Here is a 20993-nt window from a genome sequence, read left to right on the forward strand (position 1 = left end):
AGTTTTGACCAAAAATTGAGACACCCTCTAACCACTGAAGTAAAGGCTTATGGGGGGAGGTGGAGGAGAAGAGTTAAATTTTTACCCTCCCTTAACCTCTGACCCCAACACCTTGTGACCTCTGACCTCCATTGGACGGGAATGGCTCGACCCCGCCTCCTCCGAGCGATGCGTCTCCGTGGAGGCTGTTGCCAGGTAACGGGACGCGGCTGCCTGCAGCGCCGCGGCCGCGCATCCCCCCCCGGCCGGGAGCCCCGCCATGGACGCCGAGTCGCTGCCCTACACGCTGGACCTGGTGGCCGGGGGCGGCGGGGGCCTGAGCGCGGAGAAGCGGGCGGCGCTGCGGACCTCGCTGCTGCTGCTGCGCCGGGACTATCGCTTCGAGCAGGTCCGGCTCTGGGGCCGCATTCAGGGCATCCGTGGGGCCTATTACATCGCCGAGGGGCTGGGGGCGGACCGCGCCGGGCCCAGGAGCCGCCTTTACAGGTGTGTGTGTGTGTGTGTGTGTGTGTGTGTGGCGGGCGGGGGGGGGGGGACAGGAGCTCTGCGCACAGGTGTGTGTATTAGGATCTGTCCCTTCAGTTGTGTGTGTCGCCAGGAGCTGTTTCTACAGGTGTGAGATTGTGTGTGAGAGGAGCCACCTCTACAGGTGTATATATTTGAGAAGCTGACTTTATAGGGTGTGTGTGGGGGAGGGTGGGGGTGGGAAGGAGCTGTCTCTACAGGTGTGTGCACGTGCACGATCTCTTGTACAGATGTAGGAGGGGGAGCAGGAGCCATCTCTACAGGTGTATATGTGCTGTAGGCCCAATCTAGGAGATATTTGAACATGTGCTTGTGGGGCAGGAGTTGTGTGTGTGTGGGGGAGGGAGGCAGTAGCTGTTCCACGAGGCGTACAGATAGTTCGGATTAGAAGCCTAATCTGAACTATCTAGTCCGTGCCGCGTGTACCCGCGCGGCACGGAGTTCGCACTAGCCGGCTTTTAAAAATGGCGGCGCCGGCTTTATGCTAATGAAGCCCGGGAAATTCCAATCCCGGGCTTCATTAGCAAGTTTGGTATGCATACATTACCCCCGTAGTTCGAACTAGGGGGGCAGTGTAGACATACCCTTAGTGATTGAGCAACAAAATGGCAAATGAAATTTAATGTTGATAAATGCAAATTAATGCACTTTAGAAAAAATAATCCCAACTATACATATCAAGTAACAAGGACTAATTTAGCTATAACTACTCAAGAAAAAGATCTTGGAGTCTTTGTGGATAGTTCTCTGAAAACATCTTCTCAATGTATAGCGACAGTAAAAAAAGCAAACAAAGTTAGGAATCATTAAAAAAGGGATAGCGAATAAGACAGAGAACATCTTACTGCCTCTAAATTAAACCATGGTATGTCCACCTCTTGAATATTGCATACAGATGTGGTTGCCCCATCTCAAAAAAGATATATTTGCATTGGAAAAGGTTCAGAAAAGGCCACCAAAATTGATTAGGGGTTTGGAACGGGTCCCATATGAAGACAGATTAAAAAGACTGGGACTTTTCATCTTGGAAAAGAGGAGACTAAGGAGGGGAATATGATAGAGCTCTATAAAATCATGGCTGGTGTGGAAAAAGTGAATAAGGAAAAGTTCTTTACTTGTTCCCATAACATAAGAACTAAAGGTCACCAAATGAAATTAATAGGTAACAGGTTTAAAACAAAACGAAGTTTTTCTTTATGCAGCACACAGTCAGCCCGTGGAACTCCTTGCCAGAGGCTGTTGTAAAGACCAGGACTTTAATAGGATTCAAAAAAGAATTAGATAAATTCATTGAGGTTAGGTCCATCAATGGCTATTAGTCAGGATAGGTAGGAATGGTGTCCCTAGCTTCTGTTTGTCAGAGGCTGGAAAGGGATGACAGGAGAGGGATCACTTAATGATTACCTGTTCTGTTTACTCCCTCTGGGGCATCTGGTATTGGCCACTGTCGGCAGACAGAATACTGGGCTAAGTGGACCTTTGGTCTCACCTAGTATGGCCGTTCTTATGTGTTTATGTGGTTGACAGCTTGAACTGTGTGGAGTGGAGCCTTCTGCCACCAGCTACTGAGGAAATGATCACACAGACTGCGGGATTAAAGGGACGTTTCCAAGGGGATCCATCTTATGAATATGAACCCCCTGAGAAGAAGGGAGAAGAGAATGAGAGAATATATGAAGAAGAAGGTGTAAGTACAACAGGCCATTTTTTATATCTGTCTTCTAACTATCCTGTAACGCCAGTTGTTCCCAGCCTGAACTGAACAAACTTAGATTTGATGCTTCTTTCTGGTAATAAACCTATACCGGTTCCCAGTTTGCTGCTCTTCCCAACCAGCTGTGAATGTTTTAACCATCAATGGAGTTCAGGTTGCTCCTGTACAAAGTATTACACTTGTGAGGCTCCCATCATTCATTACCAATGTATGTTTGAGTGGGCACCACTACATGGGAGAAATTGTAGAGAAGCAGGCAGTGCTGACTGCTGCCCCAAAATTTTGGGAACTATTACCTTAGAAGAAGAGGAATAATAGTATTTCAGTCTCAACTTGGGTTCAACATAGCTCACATCTCCCTAAGAAAATCCCTTTTCACATTGGGATGAACATGTAATTCCCTGATTTCTGTCTCTATGGAACAGCAGCAACTTTCATTGGCCTGTTCTTCTAATCTTGTAGTTATAAATAGCTCAGAAACACCCTAATTTCTCCTTCCTATTTATATTAATTAGTTGATTAATTTCAGATATTTTTATATATCACTACAAGATTTACCCGGTATTGCTTTGGTCCTTAACTCAATTCATTTTTGTTTTTCTTCATTTAAATCATTGCTCTGGGGTGGGGCTGGGGATGAGGGGAGCAGTATGTAGGCTTCCCCAGGGAGAGAAGACTACCCCAACCCTCTCTCATCACAGCTGCTTGGGGCCAGGTGAGAAGTGCTTCTCCATGGCTGCTGCAGCTTCAGCAGGCAGACAAGGGAGTCCAGGATGGGGGGAACCAGCCCTTTCACCTGCCTGGTGATTCTTTCTCTTTTCTGTATGGTTTTATGTATCCCCATATGCATGGATAGGGAGAAGCTTCAGCCCCATCCCCCCAACCAAATCCTGACCTTGCTTTAAGTTATGATTAAGAGAAAATTGCATACCAAATTTGGTGGTCCTAAATTTTACCATTTAGGAGGAGTTCCTGAAGAAATGGACGGATGGACAGACAAACTTGCTTGCTCACATGCAGACAAACAAACTCTCTGAAATATATAGTATATTATTTAACATTTGCCAGTAGCCTCGTATCTGTGCCTGACACTTATCTAGGAACTGAATATGCAATTGCTTGAACTCAAATGGCCAAATTCTGATCTCAGTTATGCCTGGATTATCCAGAGGAAGGGAATAACAGCTACTGCCCCCGTGGGTTTGACATGTCTGCTCTTAACAATGCTGATTTATATTCTTAGGTGTGATCATAAACAATGAAAGCTGAGATTTAACATTTGCTTATTTTTCTTTAAAGCCCATGATCAAGGAGGAAATCCGTCTTGTAACTACAATAGATCAGATAGATAAGGCGGTGGGAATGATCCCTCGGGGTGCATTTATCAAGACCCCCATTGGACCTGTCCATGAAAACAGGAACTTTGAAGGTAAATCCACATAATCTATATCAAGATTCAGATACATGTCTACACTTTGAATACAAAAGCAGTGTGCAATCCAGCTCAGTGGTGGGCAACCTGCAGCCTGCATGCAGCCTACTGGGGCTCCACCTGCTGCCTGCAGACCACCTGTGTACCTCCCTCCCCTACACCGGAGCCTTGCACTTCCTACTTGAGTTGTAGTTGTTCAAGCTGTGGAAGGGCGTGGGAGGGTCAGGGACAGAGCACAAATCAGACAATTTTCAGTGCTTCAAAAGTGCTGGGAGGCAGGGAGAAAACTAGGTAGTGTGGGGCTCTGCCCCCCAGAGCGCGAGAGGCATATGGGGAGGGGGGCAGACAAAGGGTTCACAGAGCCACAGGTGGAATTTGAATGGGCTGCAGGCTGCTGCGGTCCACTGAGATGAAGGAGGGCCACTCATGCGGACCACTCAGTATTCTTGGTTGCCCATCGCTGATCTAGGTAGTATTATGGTTCCTGACTTGTTTTTTCCCCATCTCCCCTCCCCCATTTGCTGAACAGAGAATAGGGATTCTTCTGCTGCTGCTGCTTTGATTTTGTTTCAGCTCATGGAACTGCTAACAGAATCACTAAGGCTGTGTCCAGACTCAGGGGTTTTTTCGAAAAAAGTAGCCTTTTTTCGAAAAAACCTTACCTGCGTCTAGACTGCAGCCGCGTTCTTTCGAAATTAAATCGAAAGAACGCGGCTTTTCTTTCGATGGCGGTAAACCTCATTTCACGAGGAAGAACGCCTTCTTTCGAAAGTTCCTCTTTCGAAAGAAGGCGTTCTTCAATGTTAATAGGGCTTCTTCGAAAGAGAGCATCCAGACTCACTGGATGCTTTCTTTCGAAAAAGCAAGCCGCTTTTTCGAAAGTTCAACGTGCAGTCTAGACGCTCTCTTTCGAAAGAGGCTCTTTCGAAAGTATCTTCGAAAGAGCCTCTTTCGAAAGAGGCTTGCAGTCTAGACATAGCCTAAGAGTACATCTACACAGCAGCATTATTTCAGAATAACAGACATTATTTCAAAATAACATAGTCCGCATCTACACACAATCAGTTATTTCAACATAATGTTAAATAAGGTTGTGCTGGAAGACTGCTTTCTCTGACTCCTGTAACCCTCATTGTAGAAGGAGTAAGGGAAGTTGGAGGACAAGTGCTCTATTTTGAAGTAAGTGTTGTGTAGACATTCCCAAATTCAAAATAACCTATTTTGACTTAAGCTACGCAATTAGCATAGCTCAAGTTGCGTAGCTTATTTCAAGTTTAGCCCTACTGTATAGATATACCCTAATAGAGTGCATAAATCTGAGAGATGGGAGGAGAAAAACTCCAAATTACCAATGGATTTGATTTGACTCCGTGTCTGTAAACTTATTGAGCAGTTTCCTTAATGCTATGGTCCATGCAGTTTCTAGCAGCGTTTGATAGCTGTCAGTACTAGAGAAATTCTCTCTCTGAATGCAGGGTTCACAAAGACATTTGTTTTATTCAGCACCCATTGCTAATCTGGGACTGCAATTTGCTCTGTCTGCAAAATTTCCCTTCACACTGTGAAGTTGTCCATTTCCAGCAAGTGTTTGATTTTTTTGGTGGATATCATGGGACCAAAAAAAAAAAGAGGAGCGGGGGAGGGGGGGGGAGAAAGGGGAAGAGGAGGAGGGAGGACTGTGGTTCTGCTTGGGTCTCTGGACTATGAGTGAGCAGAGAAATCTTGATATAATGAGTAGTTGATCAGGTATTGTGCTAACTATTTGTACTATAGGTCTGTCTTTGACCGAGGCAAAAAAATTAAACTCCTATTTCCACTTCACTGAGCCTGTTAACCTGAAGAACAGAACACTCCTGGAGAAGGCTGACCTGGACCCATCCATTGACTTCCTGGACTCTTTGGAGCATGACATCCCAAAAGGTAAACAGACTATCTTAAGAGATTAGAGTCAAAGGATGGAAACGAGGAGAGGGATAGCCTGCTAGTGGCCATCCAGATCCAGAGTGGACTAAGCCCTAGAGTTCTGTGAAGCTGGCATACTCAGAAGCAGCCTTTTGTCCGTAATGATGGTCTTTGTTGAACCACACTGTGATCCATAGGAGCAATGTCCAGGAATATTATTCTTGGACCCTCACTTAAGAAATTTTAGACATTTTACAGTGCCACAATTATCCTGACAAATACAAACTAAAGTAGGACTGTCACATCCTTACGATGTGTAACTTCTCCTGACCCCATGCCAGCACTCTCCTCTGCTAGAGCTCTGCATTTTCTTCTGATTAGGAAGGGGTCTGTAGCACTGGTGCCCCACTGGGCCAGATAACACTGCTAGTGATAGAGGGCAGTTTATGGGGTTTGAAGTATTTCACACCTCCTATCCCACACTATATTGCTCTCCTTATCTAAATGGGCTCTCATTAACTCTAAACTCATATCTTTGAGAGGCTGGGTTCAAACTTTTCTTTGATAAATGGCAGTGTGTAATAATCTGTTACATTGTCAGGATAAAACAAACTGAAAGGAGAAAAAGGGAGTATGCACATGTGCTTGTTACAGTGTAGGTATAATTCAGATCCTACCAGTCTAGTCTAGTCTTGATTGTTTTTCTTTAATGTCCCCCATAAGACTCCTTTGGCAGAATCATCCTCTAAATAGATGCCAGCAGGTTGGATTTATGAAACTTTTCTGTCTCTGAAACTGGCCAGGATCTAGTTCATAGCTTAGCAGGACCGTGTGTCTTTATAAGTCCCACATGCTCTCCAGATACATTCTTTGGTACTACATTAGGATTGGAAGTTCACCTAGATCTATAAACTTACACTGTAATCCTTATAAAACATTAACTGCTTTGTTTCTTGCTTTTTATTTCTGTTTGTGTATTCATGATCTGTTAAATGCTTCTGTCTGGGTCAAAGGATTCCAGTATGGGGTATTCCCTTGTCCTTATATAAGAAGTTCTTGCCCCAAAGCCTGGATTTTGGCTTTCCATTTTATCTCCCTTCTGGAGTAGTTATCTTTATAAGTCTCCCTCCATGACTGGCATGAGAACTGCTAAGACTGTAATAGTTTCTCAGCCTTTGCCCAAATACATGTAGTTTTTGCTCAAACTGTCTCTGCCAAAAATTAACTTTTGAGCAGAGAATGAGGCCATTTCAACTCAAATTCTGTAAGCAGCAGAAGTTCTGAATAAGTATAAACAGGAGTAAACTGTTATTCAGCCATATTGAGAGTGCTGCTACTTGTGCCATGATTCAGAGGTATAGCCTAAAGAGACTGCAAGAGCTTGTCTACATGGCCCAGCAAAGCACACCAGAGGGCTGTGATCTGTAAAGTGCACCTATGTGCTACATTCTGTCTGCCTCATGTTGATCTTGCTGGTTCTAAAAGATACCTTGTTTGCATTAATGTACTCCTGTTTGAAACAGAACACAAACTAGGTACCTTTCAGAGTGCACCAGCCAACTGTAACATGTTAGAGCAGCTTACAAATCAAACCCCACTAGTGCACTTTGCTAGTGCCAGGTAGACAAGCCTTATATCTCTGCATGCAGTGATCCATTGACCAAGCTATCCTATCAAATGAAAAGGAGCAGTACACATATGGATCTACAGCAGGGGTGGGGAACCTCAGGCATGGGGGCAGCCCCCGAGGCTCCATGTTGGGGAACCCGTGCTGGCACTTCAGCCTCCCTGCCACTCACCCACAGGGCTGGAGCACACAAAATCTACTGGCCTAGGCCCCCCAGGCTCTGGTATGCAGGGGGAATGTGGGGAGTGTCTTTCTCCTTCTCTGTCAGGGGCTTCTCACTTTGCTTCTCACTTGTGTGTGGCCCCCAACTGATTTTCCTGTGGGTCAGCGGCCCCTGACCTGGAAAAGTTTCCCTGTCCCAATCTGCAGTGTCCATGCACATTCATGTTAAGATCAGGAATGCTGTGGAGCACCATTCTGAACAATGCTTGAGAGCCACAATCCCTTGCTTTCCCTGTGTCTTTCCCATTAGTAATCTCTTTCCCTGATGTGTTGTAATTTAAAGTGTCTACCTCCTAAGGCTGGACCTCAGAGCATCTTAAATGGCCTGGTGTTGGCTGCACTGCGTTATTTGCCCATCTGTCTCAGGTTTTTACTAATGTATCTATTTCTCTTACATAGTTCTCTCCTACATCCATTTTCCATTGAGCTTCATGGTTGCATGTTTACAAAGCTTGGTTCCTAGATTCTTCTAAAGAAAGATATTAATATTATCCTAATATGATTGCAGCAATATTGTGCTGTAATTCAGGTTCTGTCTGGGTTTTTCTTGTAGACTCTTCTCTTCTGGGGTTCATATTCCAGCTCTTGCTGAATCCTAGGGTACAAGTTTTGTAACCTGACAGTAACCTGAGGATAGAACAAGAAGCAATGGGCTTAAACTGCAGCAAGGGAGGTTTAGGTTGGACATTAGGAAAAACTTCCTGTCAGGGTGGTTAAACACTGGAATAAATTCTGTGGAATCTTAATCTCTGGAGATATTTAAGAGAAGGTTAGATAAATGTCTATCAGGGATGGTCTAGACAGTACTGGGTCCTGCCATGAGGGCAGGGGACTGGACTCGATGACCTCTCAAGGTCCCTTCCAGTCCTAGTATTCTACGATTTTCAAGTAAAAGTTATATGAACAGAGACTTTTCTACCATATAATATTCTACTTTCCTCTCTAGTGCACCATTTGGAGTTCCTTAATGATAATGTGGGCATTATAATTCAGATTCACAGTACAGTGTTAACACCATTATAATATACCTCTCTTGCATTGAGGTTGCTGACCCTGTTCAGTGAACACAGGCCTTTAAATGCCATGCTGTCAATGAAGGTGGCACTTTCCCCCAGCACTCCAGAGTCTGTCATTGCAGGTTTTGAGAACTCAGTCTTCATGCTTCTCTGATATGTTTTTGCTAACACTCCAGGAGAAAACACTCTTTGCAGAAATAACAAAGAAGCTCACATGCAATTCAGCTTATCATCACTATCAGCAGCAGAGTTTGCAAGGACAGAGATCGAACTGAAGGAACTGACTGAAGGAGAGAAAGCTTCCATCCGGTGCACTGCTTGAAAATGTATCCAGGTCTACAATTACAGTTGTTCTGTGAAAACCAAGAAATCCAATATAATAGGAATCAGGTCCAAGACAAAACAGAACAGAATTCTTTACTCATGCTCGAGCTGAAAGTATAGACACAATGCAGGAGGTTGTGCATCCTCAGAGCCTTCCATGCTTCCACTAGAACAGAGGCAGCCAAGGGCATTGGCAGTTGGCTGAGAGCCTGTGGGCTAATTTGGATAACATATAGCTGATTGCAGCTGTCCTCATCTGTAATATGCATGGGTAGCCTGAAGACACTACAGGTCCCAACATGCAATTCCCCTTCTGGTTCTAAAAGAGTAGGCCATTTGTTGGTCACACCTGTGCATTACACATGAAGTTGTTTGATTTGTAGAGCTCTGGTAGCTACATTTGACCACAGGCTACATTTTAGCCAGCCCTGGGCCGACTGGGGGGGTCAAAGTAGGGAAAAGGAAAAATAGTACATTTCAATAACTGTAGCTACCTGAGGTTACTGTAAATGTGAGTGGTTGCTATCTGTTCTGGGAAGGTTGTTGTTGCAATTCTTAAATCTCTTTAGTGGAGGTGATTCTCAAAGGTAATTCCAGACCAGGTGCAGCTGTGCACTTCTTAGCAGAAGAGTAGACATTGGAGGATTTTTCATGGTTTCTGTACAAATCCATCATCTGTTGCTTGTATAAATCCAGCCACGTTCCCCTGCTATGGTGTGGACTATAGAGACAATTCTTATAGGGTGAGCCCATCAGGATATGGGAACAAGGTGAACATTGTTCATATTGGGGTTAGCAAGGCGTGTAGTCTCTTTAAAAGATTCCCATAGCATGCAGACCAGTCCCAAATAGGAGCTTTGAAAGATAAGAGACCAGATCACCCCTTGCAGACTTGGAATGGGTGCTTATGAAAATGAGGGGACAGCGCAGGGCAGAGCCAGGCATAGAGCAGGTAGGAATTGTGCATCTTTCCTCTGCACAGATCAACTAAAGTCCTTCAGTCCTGGCTGCAGTCCCACTCCTGTTGAAGTTTTGTGTTCTCCTTCCCCACTCAGCTCTGCCAATGCACTTCCGTCCTGACCCACAGCAACCAGGGCCATTCCTATGCGCTCAGGCAATCCTTTCAGTCCTGACCTGAAACATCCCTATCTTTTCAAGGCTGGGCCTCCTTTAAGCAGAGACTGTCAAAGCTCAGACATGGGTAACCCCCAAAATATGTTTTTGTTGCTTTAAAAATTGTGATTGGAGTTAAGGTTACCCTCTTTCTCTTGTTTTGAAACTAAATAAAACTCCACCCTTGCTTTGCCTATCTTCCATCTTACTGCATACCATGACTTTCCCCTTCCAAGATGGAACAAAACTTGTATTAGCTAAGGTTTGTATGTTTGGTTTCTATGTTTGGTTTCTTTTGTTTCTCTGGCACATCCTCACGCAGCTCTTATATAACCAATCTGTTTTCTAGTGCTTCAGATTGTCTTTCTTTATTCCGCCTGAAGCAGAACAAGGTGCACACCATGTGGTATTTGGCTTCATGCTCTGCCTCAGTCAGGAACTTTGCAAAGTAGATCAGCTGAATGGGAGCTGTATGAGTAGTGCCCCCAGCCTGCATTGACTCGAGAAACTGTAGGAGCTGCTTACAGAAAAAGGAATTAGATCAGGGGATTAAAGTACAAATGTCCACGTCTAATAGTTATCAAGAAACAACTGTAATTGGAGCAGGTTTATATTTCATTGGATGCTGAGAATTTATGATGGCTTCCATTCATTAAATGTTTTGAGAATTTCCATAGTGGCCAAAATGCTAGATAGATATGGGAAACTGGAAATTTGGAGGTATAGTGAGGTTCCTCTTTGAAGTCTGGGAATTGGAAAGAAAGGCAGCTAAAACTAGATTAATAAAACACACAGTGGAAATAGCAGGGAACAATTGGAGAGTACAGCAAACAGAGTTCTGTAATGATTCTCTTGCTGCCCTCTTTAGTATAAAGGTGATGCCTAAGGAGACTATAAGTTCCAGCATGCTGTAATATATATCAATTTAGTTATATATATATTTCCATAGCTCAGCGAGAGTTGCCAATTCTCATTATATTGTGATATTGGATGCTTTTCTCAAAGCCCAACCAGCTACAAGCAAGCGATTATGTGAGAATCTCATCTTGCCTTTAAAAAAAGTAAGTTTCTGGCCTTAGTGATCATAGGGAAAAGTCTGAAAATGTGAACCCACAGTCTCAAAAAACAGAAGATAAATTATACCCTCAAGCTTAATTTATTTAAATCAATCTCTTGAATTTTGGAGGCCTCTCTCATGATTTTTGAACATGTGGGGTTGATGATACTGATAGTCACCATAGTATCTGATCATGCAATCCTCCATTTAGATCCAACTGGCTAGGCTGCTATGAGGGATCTGTAATTTTTGCTGCCATATCTCTATATTAAAGGATGAGGTTATTTGGTGCAGTCTAAGCAGACGATCTGCTAAATTTTATGCACACTAGGTGTAGCCTTTGAGATTCTGGCAAGATGTCAATGCTGGGCAAAGTTTGAGTATCCTGGGTCAGAGCATTTCAGGAACAGTTTTTCACATATCAGCTGGCAAAGGAAAGAGTTGGCAGAGAAAAGTTTGGAAAGAGAATGATGATGATTCTTAACATAGCTATTTGCACTTCTGAAAACACATTGGGACATCGGGACACATCTGAAAACAATCCAAACATGTTGGGCTCCGGTTGTCTTTGATCACCTCCTTCTGTCCTAGTGATCAGTGAGACAGGAGTTACAAGCCTTGATCCACCCAGCTGCTGGCTGTGCTTTGTGTGTGCCAATGAGTCGCAGTGACCCCTACGCTGTACCACATACAGAGCAGCAAGGCAGTAACTGCCAGTGGATGCAGGGCACAAAGCTGCCATTGCTAACCCCATGAGAAAGAGGTGGCCAGAGACAGATCATGAGCCTTGAATATGAGGTGTAGGAAGCACTTATCAGCCTAAGCTCCATGGATGAGGCAGTAGTACTGACAGTTTCGGGGGAAGTGTCAAATTTGGGCCAGGTGTGAAAAAGATTTAATATTCTCATGTCACTTTTTGGTCAGCTGTGATTGGATAGGGTTTGAGTCTAGGTCAGCATTTACAGTTAGGACTGAGCAGACCTCTATTGAGATGTACATATTTCTTAATTTAATTGAGAAGAAAGATACCACTTAATGCATAAAGTAAGAGTCAAATACAAGAGTAAGGAGCAGACAGGAATGCCCAGGCAGTAAGATGCAAAACACTGCCTAGTACAAGAACAGGAACAAGTGGTATAAACAAGTTGTAAAGCTTAGATAAAAATATTGTCAGGTAACTAGTCTTAGACCTCATTATGATGCATAAACATCACTGAACTGGAAATTGGTGGTTGCAGAGGGACCAGGGATCATGATTACAGTCAATATGGGCAAACAGTGGACAGTTCCACTCAGAAATATATGTTGCTTCAAAAGGGCTAATTTCTCAGAGTAGAAGAAAAATATGAGAAAAATTGATTGTGAGGAAATTGTCAAATAGAAAACGGGGAGATCTTTAAAAGGAATTTTATTAGATGACCCAAAATTCCATAATTCTACAATCAAGAAAATATCTACTGTGGCTAAACCCCATCCTCACTGAGAGACTAAGGGTACATCTAAACTACATGGCTCCATTGACGGAGCCATGTAGATTAGTTTACTCGGCAAAGAGAAATGAAGCAGCAATTTAAATAATCGCTGCTTCATTTAAATCAAAATGGCCGCCCATGCTGTGCCGATCAGCTGATTGTTGGCACAGCGCGGCAGTCTAGACGGGAATCGTCCGACCCCAGAACCCTTTGTTGGCAGATCCGTCGACGGAGCCATGTAGTTTAGACACACTCTAAGTGAGTGAAGTGATAAGAAATAAAAGAGCAAGATATAGTGAATGGAAAGAAGGTAAAAGAGGCAGTAATTTTTATAAATTATAAGTGATGAATTTTAGAAAATTGATGAGGAATGTTAAGAATATCAGGGATACAGCCATGGGCTAATTCAGGGCTAAGGACAAGAAGAAATTAAAAAAATATATATAGCAGGAACAAAAGAAATCCTAGCAATGGTGGAGGCCTACTAATGGGTTGAGATGGTAAAATTGTTAATAACGATGCAGAAAAAGTAGAAGTGGCCAATAAATATTTTTGTAATATCTATGGACAGAAGTAAGATGATGTACTTGTTTCACATGAGGTGACAAAGTACTTTCCAGTTGATTAGTAATGGAGGAGGATTTTAGAAAACATGTCCTAGTGCTTGTCTACACTACAAAGATGATTGAAGTTGCTGCAGTCAATTTTCCAGGGTTTGAATTAGCATGTCTAGTGAAGACACGCTAATTCGAACTGAAAGGGTGCTCCAATTGACTCCAGTAGTTCTGCTCCTCATGAGGAGTAAGGGAAGTCAATAGGAGCATGTGCTCCCATCAGCCTCCTGCTGTGTGGATGGCACCAAAACAGGATTTAAGATACTTCGTCTCCAGCTACGTAATTAATGTAGCTGTAGTTGCGTATCTGAAGACGACTTTCACCTGTGGTGTAGACTAGCCCTAGAGATAAATAGTTTTAAATTAGCAGGCCTAGATAATTTGTACCCAAAAGTTCTAAAGCAGGTTGGCTGGGAAGATCTCTGGCCTACTGTCCTTCATTTTTAATACATATTGGAATAAAATGGAAATTCCAGAAAACTGGAAGAGTACTAATGTGTCAATATTAATAAAAGGGCAAATGGGATGACTTGGATAACTATAGGCTGATTAGCCTGACATAAGTCCTTGGACAAAATAGAAGAGCCTATGTAGGATTCAACTGATAAAGAATTAAACAAATTGTCAAACAAATTGTTTTGTTCTTTAATTAGACTACAGATTTGGTTACAATCACAGTGGTAACAGAGAGTAACTGTATGCATGGTAAAAACGCTGAAGGGTAGCTGTGTTAGTCTGTAACCTTAAAAATAATGAGTACTCCTATGGCAGCTTCGGATACATCTACACTGCAGAAGAAGATGGAAGCTGCTGCACTCGATCTTCCAGGGTCCGAATTAGCAGTCTAGTTAAGACAGTTAATTTGAAGAGAGAGGGGCACTCCAGTCGATGCCAGTAACCCTGCGTTCATGAGGAGTAAGGGAAGTTGAAGGAAGAGTGTTCTTCCTTCGACTTGCTGCTGTGTAGACAGTGCTAAAAGCCGAGTTAAAATACTTGGACTTCAGCTACGCAATTAACGTAGCTGAAGGTGCGTATCTTAATTCAACTTTGTCCTGTAGTGTAGACGTACCCTTAGAGACCAACAAAAACATATAGGGCCACGAGTGTTCATGAGTAAAACTCACATCATCTGATGAAATGGGTTTTACTCACAAAATCTCATGATCCTACATGTTTTTGTCAGTCGCTAAGGGTGCGTGTACACAGCACACTAAACTTGAAATAAGATACGCAATTTGCGCTATGCAAATTGCATATCTTATTTTGATTGAATTTTGAAATAGATTATTTCAAGACATCCCTTAACTCTTGTGGAATGAGAGATACCGGGGTGCCAAAATAGCATGCCCATTATTTTGAAAAATATTTTAAAAGACATGGGGTAGCTATTTTGGGATACTTCTAGTATCCCAAAATAGCTGAGCAGTGTAGACGTACCCTAAGGTGCTACAGGACTACTCGTCATGTAAATGTAATATATCTGGAATTTTGAAAGGCCTTTGACTTAGTACTGTAGAACATTTTGATTGAAAAATTAGCATTATTCAATAACAATAGAGTACATGTTAAAGAGGTTAACAACTGGCTAGCTGATAGATCTCAAAAAGTAGTTGTTCCTGGGGAGTAACTAAATGAGAGTATTGTTAGTGCAGTTTTAAGCCTGGTGTTATTCGAGATTTTCATCAATGATCTGGACGTAAATATAAAATCACTGCTGATAAAGTTTTAGGATAAAAAATTAGTGGAGTGGTAAATAGCAATTTTACAGAGCAGCCTTTGTTGTTATCGGAGTAATTTGGTTAAACTGGGCATATTAAAACAAAATTCATTTTAATACAGTCAACTGTAAGGTCTACAAATAGGAACTAAGGATGTTAGATGTCGGGTAATTGAATAGTTGTGTAACTGCACTAAATATTGTTGGTTACATGACTATTTGATAGCTCCTGGAGGTGGGGCCAACAGCCAGTGCACTCCCAACCCCACTCCCGGGGAGCCCCCTGATGCTCCATCTGCTGCCCCTATATCAGAAGGAGGAGTGTGGGGTGGCAAGCAGGAGCTGGTCTGTGAGGGGAATCAGTTTAAAAACTAGCTCTCTCATGCAGACCAGCTGCCTGCCACCCTGTGTTGCTGCTTTTGATACAGAGGCAGCAGCACTGTCTGTGGGGGTCTGAGCTCCCTGCAGACACAGGCTGCTCCACCTTCCATGGAGATGCCTAGCAGCTGGGCAGCTGGGCCCCCCAGCAGACAGTGGCTGCTGCCAGAGCCCAGCCTCTGTCTGCGGTGGGCTGAAGCTCACCATGGACAGCGGGGAGTTTGAACCTTCCATGCACAGGGACTGCTGCTATGAAGTAGCCTCTGACCGCAGCAGGCCCAGGCTTGCCATGGGCAGAGGTTGCTTTGTAGCAGCCTCCGCTGGCGCTCTCCTTGTTTGGGGAGAGGAATGCACTGTGAAAACAGTGCTGAGGGAACTGGCTTTTAAGCCGGTTTCCCCAGCACTGGCTCCTGCTTCCTGTGAGTAGTCGAGAAGATTAACCGATAAGCCTATGCTCATCAGTTAATGGTATAGCCAACTTCTCCTTTATCATTCCTAATAGGAACAAAGAATGTAGGCCAGAACTGTATCCTGGAAAGTGGTGATTCTGTAAAGAATTTAGGTCATTGTAGACAGGCAACTGAGCTCTCTGTGTGATGCTGTAGCAAAAAGGGCTATTTTAGTCCTTGTTTGTATAAACAGATTGTAAGCCAGGGGTGGGGAAATTAAGGCCCAGAGGCTGGATGCCTGGCTTGCCTGGATCTGGTCCCTGAGGATCAGGACTCCCCCCCCCCCCCCCACCAGCACTGGGGAGCCTGTGCTGGTGCTCTAGTCCCCCTCCCCTGCCCAAATCTACACTGCCATTCCCCCGCAGGGTTGGAGCACACAAAATCTACTAGTCTGGGCTCCCCAGGCTGGGGTTGGCAACGCCAGGTGATTTTCAGTGGCATGCAGGGGTGGGAGAATGGAGAAAGCCCTGAGCCTCGCTGTGCTGTTGAGGAAAAAGCCAGAGCCACGAACGGCTCTGTATGCATGCACGCTCCCCCTTTCTCTGTCCCTCCCAGAGGAACAAAGCAATGAACTGGCACACCGTCTGCAGGCTTTTCCCGCTGTTCCATTGGCCAGAATCCAGCCAGTGGAGCAGTGGGAAGCCATGCCTGGGACAGGGAGCCTGAGAGCAGGGTGTGGGGCAAAAGCAGACCTGGCCACCATCTTTTCCATGAAGGACCCATTGCTGCCATGGTTGTGTCCCTGCTGCTCTGTGTACTGCTCCACCTCACTGTGCACTCGCACCTGTCAGAGAGCCTCATGGGGTTGCTGGAGTCTGTCATCCAGGTGTCGGCACACTGGATCCTGGCCAGTTTATCTGGACCCGCCAGCCAGACTCCCTGTGCTCCTGGAGAGGCACGACCTTCATTCCACACTTGGCCCATGGGCTGCTAACTTATTCTGTGTATGGAGCAGCGTCTGGCTGCCATGTGGGAGTGACTGTTACAATACATAAACCCTGTTACAAACACTGGAAAAAAAAAGGTGCTGTCCAGACCCTGAATCACACCCCCTTCTCCGTACCGGGAGCCTGTGCCCCCATCCTGCTCCTGCCCCCTCCCCCTAGCCAGACACCCACCCACTCTCTGTTCCTGCCCACTCCCGCACCCACAGTCCACTCCTGCCCCCTCCCTGTGGTCAGACACTCTATTCTCAGCTTGCTTCTGCACCCCAGCTCCCATCCAGATTCTTCACCCAAGTGCAGGGAAGCTCACACACTACTTCTCCCCTCCCCACAGGAAAAGCCAGGGCAGGAGACCAAGCAGAGAGCATGGTGGAAAGAGCTCGTTCTTGCTTCCTGGGAGAGTGGTGTGGCAAAGGGCAAGAGGGTTAAATCTTGGCACGCCACTTTGGAAAGGTTGTTGACCCATGCTGTAAGTAGTGCTGTGCCAGGGGAATGTGGAGAGTGTCTTTCTCCTTCTCAGTTGGGGGCCACCTCAGTGAGGGTTGTTTTCTTCTTCTTCTTCTTCTTTTCTTTTCTTTCTTGTGTGTAGTCCCAGACTGATTTTTAATGTGGGTCAGTGGTCCCCAACACAAAAAAGGTTCCCCACCCCTGTTGTAAGCAGAAGTAGTGAAGTGATTTTATTGCTGAATACCACATTGGCAATAATGATATAGGGATACAGTATATAGTTCTGGTGTCTGCATTTTCAAAAAGGTAAGGAAGAACAGCGCTGAAAAGAACCAGATAAATTATTGACAAACTGGAGAAAATGCCTTTATAGTAAGAGATTTAAGAGTTCACTATATCAGAAAGAAGATTGAAAGGTGACTGAATTACAATGTACAAGAACATTCATGAAGATAACATATTGGATACAAAAGGGTTTTTTAGCAGAGACAGTCATAACAAGAACAACTGTCTGGAAGCTGAGGCCAGACAAATTCATATTAGACATAATTTTAAACAATGAGAGTGATTAACTGCTGGAACAAACTACCAAGAGAAGTGATGGATTCTGTCCATTTCTTAATGTTCTCACACCAAGACTGAGTGCCTTTCTGGAAAACATGGTTTAACCAAACATAAATTATTGGGCCCAATACAGAGTGACATTCAATGACCTGCAACATACAGGAGATCAGAATAGTGATGTAATGATCTTGTCTTGCCTTAAACTATAGGGCTGTGTCTAGAATGGCACGTTTTTCTGCAAAAGCAGCTGTTTTTGCGGAAAAACTTGCCAGCTGTCTACACTGGCCGCTTGAATTTCCGCAAGAACACTGACGATCTCATGTAAGAAATCAGTGCTTCTTGCGGACATACTATGCTGCTCCCGTTCGGGCAAAAGTCAGCTGTGTAGACAGCTCAGATTTGTTTTGCGCAAAAGCGCGTCTAGATTGGCACGGACGCTTTTCTGCAAAAAGTGCTTTTGCGGAAAAGCGTCCGTGCCAATCTAGATGCTCTTTTTCGCAAATGCTTTTCACGGAAAACTTTTCCGTTAAAAATATTTGCAGATATTCATGCCAGTCTAGACGTAGCCTAGGGGTATTTATCTTCTCATAGTGCTGGTGAGGTGAGTGTGAATTGGAACACCCTCATTGTCACTGCAGATGATCAGGGGTCATGATGATATGGTTTCCCTGCTCTGTGACTCTTGCCTCAATATTGAGTATAACCAACTTTGCTTAAGGGCTGCCTGAACTATAGTACCCAACTCTGCACCTATGAGGAATCTGGGGGAGCTTTGTGGGGTATCACTGCTGTCTCAGCATGTGTGGAGATGAATTGAGATATGACTTCCTATGGTTTACCTTCAGGCTGTATATTAGAGAGAGGTTTTTGGCAAGGCTCCTTGCTAACTCTATACAGGCAGGGTGGACCAAGAAGGTGCTCCGTGGCCTCTTTCTATTTCAAGATTCACAAGGGGGATGTGAAGGAAGATATTACTTAATGGGATCCACATAAACAGATAGGCTGTGTCTACACTGGCATGAATTTCCGGAACTGCTTAAAATGGAATACTATTCCGTTTTCAGTTTTTCCGGAAAAGGAGCGTCTACATTGGCAGGCTGCTTTTCCGGAAAAGCCCTTTTTCCGGAAAAGCGTCTGTGGCCAATGTAGACGCGCTTTTCCGGAAAAGAGCTCCGATTGCCATTTTCGCGATCGGGGCTTTTTTCCGGAAAAGACTACTGGGCTGTCTACACTGGCCCTTTTCCAGAACAGTGTTCCGGAATAAGGACTTATGCCCGAGCGGGAGCAGAATAGTTTTTCCGGAATAGCGGCTGATTTTGTACAGTACAGCGTCGTTGCTTTTCCGGAAATTCAAAGGCCAGTGTAGACAGCTCGCAGCTTATTCCGGAATAGCGGCTGATTTTGTACAGTAGAGCGTTGTTGCTTTTCCGGAAATTCAAGGGCCAGTGTAGACAGCTCGCAGCTTATTCCGGAAAAGCGGCTGACTTTCCGGAATAAGTGGCCCAGTGTAGACACAGCCGAAGTGTCCCAGCTCCTTTCCAAAGTAAGTGTGTGGAGAGATGGCAGCCCCTTATCCTCAGGCACCACCTCTTCATAAGGAAGTGTTGCTGCCCCACAGTATTCCTGATGCATCACTGGAGTGATTTCTGACCACCATTTGGCCCTGGGCTTACATGTTAGCCTATCCTTAAACACTCTTTCTGACAATAGCCTAGTAAAAACAGTAATATATTTGCTTCAAACTTGGCTTGCACACACTTTATCTGTTCACTGAAAGCCAGTGCTTAATGGGCCTTTGCACACAGAGAGACTTCCTTCTTGAGCGGGAGATAGAGCCCTTCAGTGTGTTTGCTTGGCCACACTCATAACACCATTTTGATAGTGCTTTCATGAGGGCCTGAAAAGCCCCAGGTGCCCAGAGGGACAGAGCCAAGAGACATGAACCTGCTTTATCTCCAGGCATTAACACAGCTAATTAACTCCCTTTCAAGGGCCCCCCTGGGGTGATTAATCCCCTATCAGCCTTTGTCTCCAACCATTCAAAGAGTGTGTCTGCAGAGGCATTTACGGCCCCCAGCTAGCCAGCAGTGTGCAAGACAGCCTGTTATCGGGGCTCTAAGACAAATGGCTGCCTATCTCCCCAGTGGCCTTGCAAAATCCAGCAAAGTGCTATGCTGTGCTGGCCACCCCCTTTCACCCAGCCTCCTCTCTCTGCTAACGTTTCACAGATGTGACCTGAGCCCTCCCCTTTCATTGCTTAACAATAAGCAGCACCACCCTAGCCCTGTGAAAGCTGAGAGTGAGCGCACTTTACTTCTCAGCCTGCCAAGAGCCACACAGGGACAAGGCTTTTCAAGCTGTTTTACTGAAATGAAATGCAAACTAAAAGGCCCATAATGAATGAAGAGGCAACACAGTGCTAGAATGAAATGAATGCTTTAAAGCAGAGGTGGCCAAAATATAGCCCACGTTCTTCAGTGTGGCCCACAGCCATCCTCATCCCCAGAATGGAAATGTGTCTGACAGTCTGAGATACCGTATCCCATGGGGTGATTTGCCAGTAAGAAGGCTACTTTGGTAAACAAGTAATAGCACTGCAGCTGATGAGTGTGTCCTTTTGGGAGCCTCCAGAGCAGGGAATCAGATCCAAACAGCTAGGGTGGGTGGATGACAGGACTTAACCCAGACACTAATTTTGGCTGTACCTGGTTTCCTCGGTGTTTAACAAAACTCAACCATCCACTGGGCAAATTTACAACTGCTATACCTTGCATCTTCCAGCAGGGGACAATATGGCATCAATATTACCAGTGCCGAGTATGGAAAAGGAAACCATTGAAAAGTAAAATGAGCAAGTCTACTTTTGGAAAGCATGTCAGACTATTTGTGCAGAAGGTGGGGACAGACTGTGTGTGACATACTAGTATCTCAGAGAAGAGATTTCTCTATCCCCCTACAATTTAGAAAACTTCCAAGAAGGACTGTTGGGCTTTTCAAAAGTTTTCCTGACATCTTCAGTTGCATACTAATGTGCACATGTGAGTGAGAGCATGCATATGGTCAGTTCCTCCATAATGTTCCCCTTCAAAGACTCCCCGACCTATCCATTTTCTTGCCAAGTGGAGAGAAGTTGGAAGTAACTTCAGAGCTTGTCAGTGCCACTCCTTCAATGATCCAAGGGAGCTGCTCAAGAGTGTCTCAGGATGTTTCCTCCTCTTGGAGCTGGGCACTGCCTGCTGAGGAGTTCTGGACTGGACTGGAATCCCTCATGTGGCAGCGGAGAACTCCAGAGCCAGCTAGTATTACAGTTTTGGACTTGCTGTCTGTCCATAGTCTGCTCTGATTTCTGGAATGAAGGCTGTTTTCCTTGGGCTTGGTTTCTATGCAAAATAAAGCAGAGTATTTACTGTCTTTGGGTCCCAACTCTATATCACTTCAGGGGGTTTGTTTAGCCAAAGGCCTTGGTGGAGTTTATA

The 20993-nt window shown here is 44.7% G+C and overlaps 1 protein-coding gene across 4 annotated transcripts in view; it reads left to right on the forward strand.

The window, feature by feature from the left end:
- Nucleotides 1–201: 201 nt before the first annotated feature.
- The window catches only part of RSPH9 (radial spoke head component 9), a 31548-nt gene continuing 10756 nt past the window's right edge, over nucleotides 202–20993 (forward strand). For 2 of the 4 annotated variants that reach the window (XM_075925023.1, XM_075925026.1), the window contains exons 1-4: nucleotides 202–486; nucleotides 2053–2212; nucleotides 3539–3668; nucleotides 5445–5591. In XM_075925023.1, the coding sequence (XP_075781138.1) occupies nucleotides 260–486; nucleotides 2053–2212; nucleotides 3539–3668; nucleotides 5445–5591 (664 nt within the window). In that variant the 5' untranslated portion in view covers nucleotides 202–259. Of the gene's footprint in view, nucleotides 487–2052; nucleotides 2213–3538; nucleotides 3669–5444; nucleotides 5592–8614; nucleotides 9062–16840; nucleotides 16976–20993 lie in introns of those variants that run through there. The other 2 variants (XM_075925025.2, XM_075925024.2) reach the window with 2 other exon arrangements.

The sequence above is a fragment of the Pelodiscus sinensis genome, chromosome 3 (genome assembly GCF_052426305.1).
Source record: "Pelodiscus sinensis isolate ZL-2025 chromosome 3, ASM5242630v1, whole genome shotgun sequence".
NCBI lineage: Eukaryota > Metazoa > Chordata > Testudines > Trionychidae > Pelodiscus > Pelodiscus sinensis.